Below are 13,466 nucleotides of genomic sequence, written 5' to 3'. Positions count from 1 at the left end.
CATGGAATGATCAATAAAAAGCTGCATTTTATGTTTACTTATTGTCTTTATTTTATAATAAAATTATTTGGAAGATCTGAAACATCTAAATGTGACAAATTTGCAAAAATAGAAGAAATTAGGAAGGGGGCAAATACTATTTCACAGCACTACACATATTAGATGGTCTGGTTTGCTAACTTAACATACAGTCATTTTTACAAAACTAGAGTTTGTCTATGACAATTATTTCTCCATATCAAAAGTCATCTTTGTAATGAGCCCAGGCAGTCATTTTATAGCTCATATTATAGCCTCCAAAACCCAAAGCCAAACCCCGTTTTTTATTCTTATTTTTGCTGAAGTGCACACACTTGGTTACAGTTGTTTCTATGGTAGCAATTGTTTGATATAACATAGTGTAGGAACATGATAGACCTTTTTTGTTGTAACAAGGATTTTTTTTTATTGAAGTTTGGAATTATCAGCAGTACAACCACATTATTCTTTCTTCTATTTAATTCTATTATTAATTTCTGCTTGCACTGTCTGACATCGGAAGTGAATGTAAATGGTCATAAATGCTGTTTTAGTTTTTATGGAAATGCAAAACTGATAGAAACACAAAAAGATGTGTTTTTAACCATGTAATTGTGGGCTAGGCCTAAGGTTCGCATTAGTTCAACTTATTGTAGGTTTTAGTACACTTGTAGTACACTAATTAATGACTTCAAGTACATTTTAAAATATAGTAATTGTTTTCAAAGCCTTCACAGAAGGCAAATTATATAACTATTATGAACAAAATCAGAAACTTTATTTATGTCTAATCAACAACCAAACCTATTTTGGCCTCTTTGTATTTTCATTATTAAGTTATATTTAGGCAATTATTTCCTCAGTTCCGTTTGCTTAAACACAAATAAGAATGTAAACTTTGTGTATAGAACATTCACATAAGTTTAATAAGATGTATATAATTAATTTTAAATGATCTCTAAAAGTACTTACTGCGAAAAATAACAGAATGAGACATAAATGTTATAAAAATTCTAGCCACTGGACTTAATGGCACTTTAAAGTGGTTGTGGTTAAAAGCCTTGTAATAATAAGACTACCCATGACTAACATACCTTAGGTCAAATAATGTTTGTCTACAATATGAATATTACCGCATAGTTGGCCTCACCTCAAGTGCTCTAACAATTACTAATTTATTTGTTCTTATTTTATGACACATGCACAACACTCATACTGTGACTATTAGGAACTGTACATATGGTCCCTTTTAATTATTTAAGAAAAAGGTAAAACTATTTGTGATAGTTTTATAATAAAAATTATTGTGATTGAGATTATTAGGCCTCTAAACCTCTAAACACTTAATAGGTTAACTGACACCACTTTCACCAACACAAACTTCACTAATCTCTTCCCCACATTCACTATGACCTGCATCTAACCCATAAACACTAGAGTTATGACTATACATCCCACTTTGGGTATTTATCCCTAAAAGAGGACCAGCAACTCCCATGGTCAAAGGTACTCCAATACTACTATTACTACTGGAGAGGTGTGGAGACAAGACTGGAATTCCACTTCTGTCACTGCTTCCTTGGGTACCATCATTGCCAGAAGGCTGGCGTTGGTGTGAAGGTGAGCTAATTGACCCCTCTGATCCATGAGCCTCACTAATACTGCTGATTCCACTGTGCCTTCCACAGTGAGAACGATGCCGCATGAAGCTATCACGCCACATGAACTTCTTCCCACAGTTATGACAATCATAGGGCTTTAAACCAGTGTGTGTTTTCATGTGTTCTGTAAGATGGTGTTTCATTTTAAACTTCTTTGAGCAAACTGGACAGTGAAAAGGTCGTAGGTCTAAATGCATGTTGATATGACGGTCTCGCATGCTTTTGTGGGTAAACCTTTTACCACAATGGCACATAAAAACTTTGCCTGAGGCAATGGTCCCATTGCCATCAAACCCATCCAATCCACTGTCTGTTGCACCCTGCCCAGACAACTGGACTGCTCCATGCTCCACAGTTCCTTTTACAGACAGTCCAGGCAAACCTCCCTGTACTCCTAATGGAGGAGAAGTATCTAGGTTAGCTTGGTTATAAAGAAAGATCTGGTTCCCCTGCATGTCCATTGGGAAGAGCTGTGTTCTGGCAGCAGCTGTCTGAACTGAGCCCAGTAAGGTAGCACGATTGCTATTCTGGCTGGAGTTTTCATGAGGGTGTTGAGATGCCTGGTCCATCAAACCACTTTCAAACTTGAGGTAGTCTTCAGACGACTGGCAGTAGTCAACCTGTAGAATTACCACCAATTAATACATTTAATTACAGTGTAAATTACAATTACAAAGAATTGCAGAATTTTTTTAAATAAAAAAAATGCAACCTTTATTAATGCAATGGCTTACCTGTGCTTCCATTTCCTCCCTGATACTAAGGTCTGCTGAAAGAGTCCTAACATTGGAAATGTTAAATGTCTTTGACCTTTCTCTCTCCTTAACAACCTCAAAATCTTTTTCCTCTTCATTTTCACCCCCTTCTTCTCCGGAAACCACAATGAGGTCATCATCTTTGGAATGTTCAGTTTTTACCACTACCCACTGCTTTCGAGGCATAATGCTTGGCTGACTATACATGGGACACTTTTGGGGTGGAGATGTCTCTCCATCTTGATAAGATGAAACCCCAAAACTGTCACTGACTCCCACTTCTTGATCACAGGGTGATGTGGACTTTTTCCTCTTGTTAACTGCCAATTCATGTTTTCTTGCATACACAAGCTCATCAACATCATTGTCTTCATGCTCTTCATCAATTATGAAAGCCTCTTCCCGACTGGATGGCATGCAGTAGTTAGGAGTAGAATGTACACCTTCTTCTCCCACAGCTCCAGATGATGCAGTGGCTCCACCAGAATTAACATCTTTGGGACTAAAATAGTTTGTGCTGCTGGGAGACTGACTCTCATTTAATGAGGGACGGGTAAGAGGATGCACCACAGGCTGATTGTCTTTTTCTTCTCCGGAATCGTTAACACGGTTACTGCAGCTAGTGTTTTCCAAGGCTGTATTTTCTCCAGTAGATTCTCTCCTGACCTCTTTGAGAAGTTCTGTGCATTTGTCTACAATGTGCCACATCTGAAGGACACTCCCAATAGTGAGGTAGTTGACAATGTCTTCACGTAGCATTCTCAGCTGGCCTGTGTAAGCACAGCTGAGAACACTCTCAAAAGCCAGTAGATCCATAACAGCTGGGATAGACACTGTGGACATGTTCTTCAGTAGCACCTAACAAGAAAGACATGCTTTAAACAAAAAGGTTTTCTGTCTAAGTCAGTTGTGCTATAGCAGTTGCATCTGGCATTTAGGTATGTTGAAAAATACAGATTGTATATGCACATGCAAAGATTTGTTGATCTTTAAATAATAGTTTTATTATGCAATTATTGTGTTGATCAAAGTAAGCATTTTTAATATTTCTAATAATATTATATATATAGCATATATACAGGGGTTGGACAAAATAACTGAAACACCTGTCATTTTAGTGTGGGAGGTTTCATGGCTAAATTGGACCAGTCTGGTGGCCAATCTTCATTAATTGCACATTGCACCAGTAAGAGCAGAGTGTGAAGGTTCAATTAGCAGGGTAAGAGCAAGTTTTGCTCAAAATATTGCAATGCACACAACATTATGGGTGACATACCAGAGTTCAAAAGAGGACAAATTGTTGGTGCACGTCTTGCTGGCGCATCTGTGACCAAGACAGCAAGTCTTTGTGATGTATCAAGAGCCACGGTATCCAGGGTAATGTCAGCATACCACCAAGAAGGACAAACCACATCCAACAGGATTAACTGTGGACGCAAGAGGAAGCTGTCTGAAAGGGATGTTCGGGTGCTAACCCGGATTGTATCCAAAAAACATAAAACCACGGCTGCCCAAATCACGGCAGAATTAAATGTGCACCTCAACTCTCCTGTTTCCACCAGAACTGTCCGTCGGGAGCTCCACAGGGTCAATATACACGGCCGGGCTGCTATAGCCAAACCTTTGGTCACTCGTGCCAATGCCAAACGTCGGTTTCAATGGTGCAAGGAGCGCAAATCTTGGGCTGTGGACAATGTGAAACATGTATTGTTCTCTGATGAGTCCACCTTTACTGTTTTCCCCACATCCGGGAGAGTTACGGTGTGGAGAAGCCCCAAAGAAGCGTACCACCCAGACTGTTGCATGCCCAGAGTGAAGCATGGGGGTGGATCAGTGATGGTTTGGGCTGCCATATCATGGCATTCCCTTGGCCCAATACTTGTGCTAGATGGGAGCGTCACTGCCAAGGACTACTGAACCATTCTGGAGGACCATGTGCATCCAATGGCGGTGCCGTGTATCAGGATGACAATGCACCAATACACACAGCAAGACTGGTGAAAGATTGGTTTGATGAACATGAAAGTGAAGTTGAACATCTCCCATGGCCTGCACAGTCACCAGATCTAAATATTATTGAGCCACTTTGGGGTGTTTTGGAGAAGCGAGTCAGAAAACGTTTTCCTCCACCAGCATCACGTAGTGACCTGGCCACTATCCTGCAAGAAGAATGGCTTAAAATCCCTCTGACCACTGTGCAGGACTTGTATATGTCATTTCCAAGACGAATTGATGCTGTATTGGCCGCAAAAGGAGGCCCTACACCATACTAATAAATTATTGTGGTCTAAAACCAGGTGTTTCAGTTATTTTGTCCAACCCCTGTATATATACAGGGGTTGGACAATGAAACTGAAACTGATGTGGTTTGTCCTTCTTGGTGGTATGCTGACATTACCCTGGATACCGTGGCTCTTGATACATCACAAAGACTTGCTGTCTTGGTCACAGATGCGCCAGCAAGACGTGCACCAACAATTTGTCCTCTTTTGAACTCTGGTATGTCACCCATAATGTTGTGTGCATTGCAATATTTTGAGCAAAACTGTGCTCTTACCCTGCTAATTGAACCTTCACACTCTGCTCTTACTGGTGCAATGTGCAATTAATGAAGATTGGCCACCAGACTGGTCCAATTTAGCCATGAAACCTCCCACACTAAAATGACAGGTGTTTCAGTTTCATTGTCCAACCCCTGTATATATGTGTGTGTGTGTACAGTGGTGTTCAAAAAAATAGCAGTCCAACACCATTAACCTGATGAATCACTGTTTTTAGTAGAAATGCTATTTCTACATAGCAAAAAATTTACTTGAAAGTGAAGTAATGAAAACAAAACAAACCCAACAATCAGGACATGCATGCCGCTCATTCTGAGTAATCGAAGCATTGATTGAAAGGGGCTTCTTCAAAATAATAGCAGTGAGGAGTTTAGTTGGTGAAGTCACTCATTCTGCAGAAGAACGGGTGTCAATTTTGGCCCTTATTTAATTCAGGAGGGTGGCAAATGTTGCACAGGTTGGTCATAGCACATGTCCTTTTGAAATATTGGGTAAAATGGGTGGTTCCAGACTTTGTTCTGATAAACAGCGTACTTTGATTAAAAAGTTGATTGTAGAGGGAAAAAACATACAGAGAAGTGCAGCAAATTATAGGCTGCTCAGCTAAAATGATCTCAAATGCCTTGAAGTGAAAACCAAAACCTGAAAGATGCGGAAGGAAGCGTGGAACTACTGATCAAATGGATCGAAGAATAGCCAGAATGGCAAATACTCAGCCAATGATCACCTCCAGAAAGATCAAGGAACATCTGAAGTTACCAGTGAGTACAGAAGATGATTAAGTGAAGCCAATTTATCAGCAAAAGCTCCTTGCAAAGTCCCGTTGTTAAGAAAAAGACATGTCCTGAATGTTCAAATTTCCCAAAGAACACATTGACTGGTCCAAAGAGAAATGGCTCAACATTTTGTGGACTGGTGAAAGCAAAAAATTCTTTTTGGGTCTAGTGGCCGTAGACAGTATGTCAGACGAACCTCGAGCACTGAATTCAAGCCAAAGTTCACTGTGAAGACAGTAAAGCATGGTGGTACAAAATGATGATATGGGGATGTTTTTCATACCATGGTGTTACGCCTATTTATGGCATATGAGGAATCATGGATCAGTTTGAATATATCAAAATACTTGAGAAGATCATGTTGCCCTATGTCGAGGAAGAAATGTCCTTAAAATGGGTGTTTCAACATGACAATGACCCAAAACATCTTGGTTACAGATAAACAAGATTGAGGTAATTGAGTGGCCAGCCCAATCCCCTGACTTCAATCCCATAGAGAACTTGTGGGCTGAAATCTGAAACGTGTTTTTTTGAGGCAAAACCCAAAATTGCAGAAGAACTGTGGAATGTAATCTAATCATCCTGGACAGGAATACCTGTTCAGAGGTGCCAGAAGTTGGTCGACTCCATGCAACACAGATCTCGGAAACAATTGTTATGCCGCTAAATATCAGTTCAGAAATTTAAAGTAAAGTGAAACCTCAAACATTTTTTTTCAGTTTATAGATAATTTTTTTGAGTTATTAAAGAAAAATGCTGGCACTGCTATTTTTTTTAACAGCCTAATATTCATTTTTCTTAACTTTCTGTAAAGGATTAACACAAACTGGCTACATTTTGTTAATGTTTTGATTTAGAATTGAAAGTGTAGTATTTTCAGTGCATTTGCATTTATGGAAATAAAAGTTATTATAATGATGTTGTGCTTTATTTACTTTTTTAAAATCACTGCTATTTTTTTGAACACTACTGTATATATACAGTGTATCACAAAAGTGAGTACACCCCTCACATTTCTGCAAATATTTTATTATATCTTTTCATGGGACAACACTATAGAACTAAAACTTGGATATAACTTAGAGTAGTCAGTGTACAACTTGTGTAGCAGTGTAGATTTACTGTCTTCTGAAAATAACTCAACACACAGCCATTAATGTCTAAATGGCTGGCAACATAAGTGAGTACACCCCACAGTGAACATGTCCAAATTGTGCCCAAAGTGTCAATATTTTGTGTGACCACCATTATTATCCAGCACTGCCTTAACCCTCCTGGGCATGGAATTCACCAGAGCTGCACAGGTTGCTACTGGAATCCTCTTCCACTCCTCCATGATGACATCACGGAGCTGGTGGATGTTAGACACCTTGAACTCCTCCACCTTCCACTTGAGGATGCACCACAGGTGCTCTATTGGGTTTAGTCCATCACCTTTACCTTCAGCTTCCTCAGCAAGGCAGTTGTCATCTTGGAGGTTGTGTTTGGGGTCGTTATCCTGTTGGAAAACTGCCATGAGGCCCAGTTTTCGAAGGGAGGGGATCATGCTCTGTTTCAGAATGTCACAGTACATGTTGGAATTCATGTTTCCCTCAATGAACTGCAGCTCCCCAGTGCCAGCAACACTCATGCAGCCCAAGACCATGATGCTACCACCACCATGCTTGACTGTAGGCAAGATACAGTTGTCTCGGTACTTCTCACCAGGGCGCCGCCACACATGCTGGACACCATCTGAGCCAAACAAGTTTATCTTGGTCTCGTCAGACCACAGGGCATTCCAGTAATCCATGTTCTTGGACTGCTTGTTTTCAGCAAACTGTTTGCTGGCTTTCTTGTGCGTCAGCTTCTTTCTGGGATGACGACCATGCAGACCGAGTTGATGCAGTGTGCGGTGTATGGTCTGAGCACTGACAGGCTGACCTTCCACGTCTTTAACCTCTGCAGCAATGCTGGCAGCACTCATTTGTCTATTTTTTAAAGCCAACCTCTGGATATGACGCCGAACACGTGGACTCAACTTCTTTGGTCGACCCTGGTGAAGCCTGTTCCGAGTGGAACCTGTCCTGGAAAACCGCTGTATGACCTTGGCCACCATGCTGTAGCTCAGTTTCAGCGTGTTAGCAATCTTCTTATAGCCCAGGCCATCTTTGTGGAGAGCAACAATTCTATTTCTCACATCCTCAGAGAGTTCTTTGCCATGAGGTGCCATGTTGAATATCCAGTGGCCAGTATGAGAGAATTGTACCCAAAACACCAAATTTAACAGCCCTGCTCCCCATTTACACCTGGGACCTTGACACATGACACCAGGGAGGGACAACGACACATTTGGGCACAATTTGGACATGTTCACTGTGGGGTGTACTCACTTATGTTGCCAGCTATTTAGACATTAATGGCTGTGTGTTGAGTTATTTTCAGAAGACAGTAAATCTACACTGCTATACAAGCTTTACACTGACTACTCTAAGTTATATCCAAGTTTCATGTCTATAGTGTTGTCCCATGAAAAGATATAATGAAATATTTGCAGAAATTTGAGGAATGTACTCACTTTTGTGATACACTGTATATATATACATATATATACATATATATATATATATATATATATATATATATATATATATATATATATAATTCTGTGATCAATAAAAAGTTTAGCTATTATACAAACCCTATTTCCAAAAATGTTGAAACATTTTATGAAATGCAATACAACAAGAATCTGTGATTTGTTATTTCTTTTGAACCTTTATTAAACAGACAAAAGTAATAAGAAATGTTAGAATGTTATATAAACTTAAATATTAGCTCATTCACAATTTTATGCTTGAAACAAGAGGTGTATAATCACATTACATTATATTATATTACCTTTCCTCTTAATTACACATTTTTTATTAGGGAAATACAAATTGCTACGGTTTTGTGTAAAGAAAAGTAAAAAAGTGCCATTTTGTTTATTCTTGCTTGATAAAAGACTTCACCTGGTTAACAGTCCATATTGGGCATTGTCTGATTCTCCTCTTTATGATGCGGCTTACATTCTCAATAGCAGATAGATCTGGACTGCAGGCAGGCCAGTCAAACTATTTTACATGTCAGTTTACAAGATACCATTAATCCTATAAATCCTATTTGACTGACCAATGCTAATCTGGCCATGTATGCAATGAATGCTGTGAAACCACAAAACTAAAGTATGGTGTTAAAGAGTGGTCACTTTACATGATACCATTAAGAAAAATATTCAGAAATATGGCATCAATTTCCAATGCACACAGTTGCAAATATAAACCAAACCTAACAACATTCACACACTTAGTAAGACTGAGGATTGTGTAAAAAAATAAGACTGGATGTGATGTAACTTTCCTTAACTTCATTTAAATACATCTGAGGTATTACTAGTCAGATCCGATGTCCTATGAGACGAACTGTCTTACCTGGAGATAAACATTAATGACATTAATCACTAATGGTTTAGCCCTCTTCTTTGATGCACACATTGATAATATTACTAGAGTAGCTTTCTTTCACTGGAACTGTCTAGTCCGACTTTAGACAGAGGCGCAGAGTTTGGTGGTTTATGGTCATAGCGATTTGGGTTATCAGGGATGTTTGCAGTCATTCTGCATTACACATATGATCACTCTGGTTTTTGGTTTTCTGTTTTAGGTGTGCTATACTAGAGATGCCAAAGTCTAATGCTGACTTTGTTTATATTATATTTTAATTACACCACTTGTTTTTTACTTCAAAATAGTTGTGACATATACCTTTTTGAGGCTGAAGCTCATAGATTTGAGGCTGCCCTGCCAACAATGCTGTTCCTGCTGCACGTGATTGGAATCTGCAGTGACTTCACTCACAATGTCCAGAAACTCACTATCAGACTTTATCCTACCACACACTAAACTCAAGGAGGATGAACTCTTATATACTTTCATAATGCTTTTGTCAAAGTGTTTGTTTTAATCAATTGTGCTTTTGTCTATCTAATAATTGCTTATTTAATCAAATTTATTCAAATATCCTCTAGACCACCCTTGAAGGTTTGGTCACTGTTGTGTCTGGTTCCTCTTACATTTTCTTCCGTGTAAGGTTTTCTTTGTCACTATTGCCCTTGGCTTACTCATTAGAAGTTTCTGGTCCTGGAATCTGTAAATTTGCTTTAAGACAATGTCCTTTGTAAAAACTACTATACAAATTTGACTTGACATCAGCTGTAGTGAATAATGACCACTAACAAGAACAAACAAGGGGCCATTACATTATACAATTTTTTTACATTAAAAAAACACTAATGCAATTTAACAACAAAGTTGATGTGGAGGTATGCTTTCGGTCTTTGTTGTGCTGAAAGGTGAAATTCCCTTTAATCTTTAGCTTTTTAGGAGAGATTTTGTGCCAAAATTGACTGATAATTGGAATTGTTCATATATCCTTCCACCTTGACTAAAGCCCCAGTTCCAGCTGAGGAAAAATAGCCCCAAAGCATAATGCTTCCACCACCATGCTTCAGTGTGGGTATGGTGTTCTTTTGGTGATGTGCAGTGATGTTTTTGCAAACATACCTTTTGGAATCATGACCAAAAAGTTAAACCTTGGTCTCATAAGACCATAACAAATTTCCTCTATGCTTTTGGCAGACTTGATGTAGGTTTTTCCAGAATGTAGTCAGGCTGGGATGTTTTTATGCAAGAAAAGGCTTTTCTCTTGCCACCCTTTTCCAAAGCTCATAAATATAAAAAATATAGGATTTTTTGACACATGTAGTACACAACCAGTACTTACAAGAAATTCCAGCAGCTCCTTTAATGTAGATGTAGGTCTCTTGGTAGCCTCTTTACCCATTGTTTCTTGTCTTTTTAGAACACTTCTTGTTCAACAATGAAGCCAGTTCTTGTAAGCACTTTGCAAACCATGGCTATGCTGTCAGATGTAACTATATAAGTCTTACTAGAACCCTACTAAGAAAAATCTTACTAGAACGTGTGTGGTGTGTAGACTTTTTATATGAATAGTATGTTAACGTTACACTTCAACTGCAGGTATCTCTTTATTTAAAAGATAACAGCTTAGATAATCTAGTTATGTTTCAAAGATCTCTTTTTGGTCTCATGTATGAGTAATGCTCTAAAACAAAGACACACCTGGTCATGAAAGTAAGGTGAGGATGCAGCCAACACACAACGATGGGCTTTAAACACCTGTCCCTGGACATGTATGGAGAGGTCGCACAGCTGCCCATCTTCACGCTGCCGATTGAGGCTGTCCAGCACAGAGGCTTGCACATTGGGGAAGCACACTTGCACCACCGAACCATGAGCCACAACTGAGGTGCCATGACAACCGTTCTCCCCTGCTGCTGACTGCATTCCTTTTAAGAGGTGAGAGATTTAAAATTGAGTCTACATAACATGTAAACTGTACCCAAAATGTAAACACATGGCACTTAAACACATGGCACTCAAAATACTGCAGTCTTAAAATACTACTGTATGATCATTTGTAGCAAGTGGTGGCTTAGAGGTGAACAACTCAAGCTAATACCACCATCTCCAAGCTTCCATGGTTTAGCTCTAAGGCACTTAACAAACAATGGTTGTATCCTGAAGTCTATTTAAATAAATTAATCTACTAAATGAACATATCTAAAATATCAAGCAACTCTTAAATGCTGTAAAAAATGTAAAAGTTGGCAAGTAAAATAGGGCGTCTCACTTTTCTCACAATACAGTGCGAAAGAGAGACAGCAGCTGATAGGAGCTATCATAGTGCACACAACACCCAGCATAGACCAGCTAATGTGTATACATACTTGCCAATACAGTATATTACAGGACAAACATGCATTAGAGGTATCTGGGTTTATTATTCTATACGGTGAGATAAAGAACACTTAGTAAAGCTTTAGAAAGGGCCACATTTACTCAGTTATATTATATGGTTTAAATGGAAGAAAGATAAACAGTAAAAAGAAAAAATTCAATATGTTGTCATGCCTTTTGCCTGTGAAAATAATACACTCTTTATAAGCACCCATGGGCCCAAATGGTGTGGCAGTGTAAAAAATAAAGGGTGAAAGGTGCTAGTAATTTTTACCCAGTATTAAAAGTTAATCTGTATAGTAGGTGTAGCTAATATAATGTGGATCATTTGTCTGCATATTGATTTGGCACAGTTTTTACACTGGATGCCCTTTCTGACTCAACCCTTCTATTTATCCAAGTTTAAATAATTAACAAATGTAGATACATCAGGTGCCATAATAAGTGCTTGGTGGGCATATAATTTATAATATTGCAAATTGCAAATACAAAAAATACAATACTGCTGAATTTACATTTACAGCATTTGCCTATATACTCTAACATAATGTTATATTTAAAACTGTGAGTTATGACTTCTTCTATTCTCATTTTCTTGGGCTTTATTGCATTGAACCTAACCTGCCCCAGAGCATATCACCTGGAAAGAGCAAATTGTCATGTTTATTGCCAAACTAGTTTTGGTAATACCATTACATATATAACAAATCCTAAAGTTAGCTCACCACCCCAACAATTCCAGCTTTATGATATACTCTCTGGTCCTGTAAAAATGCCTTATATTAGTTAATATAGTAATAATAATACAATTGTGCAATGCAATCATGTGGCATTATGATTTCCACAAGATGGGTTGCTATTATGGCTCCCCAGCATATGTAACTGTTGGCAGCAGATATAGCGTTGAAAGCATCCAATATTAATTCATCCAGATGTAGAAAATAAACAGCTGATTTGACAACTGACCGCTGAACCTCTTAGCTGATTGTGTATATCTATTTTTGACGTATGCTGGCAAGAAGTTTGACACTGTTTGCCTAATAAACAACAATAAATACAAATGGCACTCCAATTTGGACATTATGTATTTGACACGAGCAATGCAAAACAACAGTCAAAATTTTTAAGGGTTAAATAATTTTTCAAGACAATGTAAGTGACTAATCAGATCAGTTTTCGATCGACTTTAAAAGTATGGAAATTGCTTGAGTATTAGAATAACTCTTGAATAAATTACTTGAATAAATCTTTTGAGATTTAACATACAGCAGCTATGCCAAGTGTTTTACAATTTCATTACATGGACTTATGCTACGTAGCTAACCGACCAGCTACTAAGCGCACTATCTTAACAGTTATATACGGACATAACATAGTAATTGAGGTCAGACTATATTTATAAAGACAGTAGCAAATGAACTGGTGACACTGGTTTCATTAGTCAAGAATTGTTATTGCATGCAAAAGCGAATTTTTTTAAGGCTGACGCTATGAAGCTAACACATAATGCTTATGTATTAAGCTAGCAAGCGATGTTGTTATGCAAACCAAATGTATGGTAAATCTTACCCACGAAAAGTCCTTCAAGCGCCAAAACAAATATATCCACAAAGCAAAATATCCATTTTCACGGCACTAGGCGCGATAACGTAAACCCATTTGATGTTGATACATTTTTAATTAACTGCATTCGCAGCTCCAGAGTTAAATGCATGCTAAATTACCTTTAAAAATCCGAGACAACCAGACTCGGCCGACTGAAAATGTGCTGCATTCGGATAACCATCCGCAATTCTTACATACTAGTTCGGTTGCATGTCAGTAAATACGCCCATAAAACGGATGACTATAAGTC

At 38.4% G+C, this 13,466-nt stretch overlaps 1 protein-coding gene across 2 annotated transcripts; it reads right to left on the bottom strand.

Annotated features, from left to right (window-relative positions):
• Positions 1–979: 979 nt before the first annotated feature.
• On the bottom strand, positions 980–13,390 carry zbtb22b (zinc finger and BTB domain containing 22b). 2 transcript variants are annotated; one of them, XM_062990129.1, is made up of 4 exons: positions 13,336–13,390; positions 10,934–11,160; positions 2,414–3,292; positions 980–2,299 (listed from the first exon to the last, which is right to left on the bottom strand). In XM_062990129.1, exons 2-4 carry the CDS (start codon positions 11,156–11,158, stop codon positions 1,370–1,372), a joined length of 2,034 nt encoding a protein of 677 aa, XP_062846199.1. In that variant the 5' UTR covers positions 11,159–11,160; positions 13,336–13,390; the 3' UTR covers positions 980–1,369. The 2 variants fall into 2 exon arrangements, with proteins under 2 accessions (XP_062846199.1, XP_062846198.1); XM_062990128.1 differs by lacking the exon at positions 13,336–13,390 and adding an exon at positions 13,181–13,295.
• Positions 13,391–13,466: the final 76 nt, after the last annotated feature.

This window comes from Trichomycterus rosablanca, chromosome 2 (genome assembly GCF_030014385.1).
Source record: "Trichomycterus rosablanca isolate fTriRos1 chromosome 2, fTriRos1.hap1, whole genome shotgun sequence".
In the NCBI taxonomy this organism is placed as follows: domain Eukaryota; kingdom Metazoa; phylum Chordata; class Actinopteri; order Siluriformes; family Trichomycteridae; genus Trichomycterus; species Trichomycterus rosablanca.
This window is presented reverse-complemented; position numbering and strand designations above follow the sequence as displayed.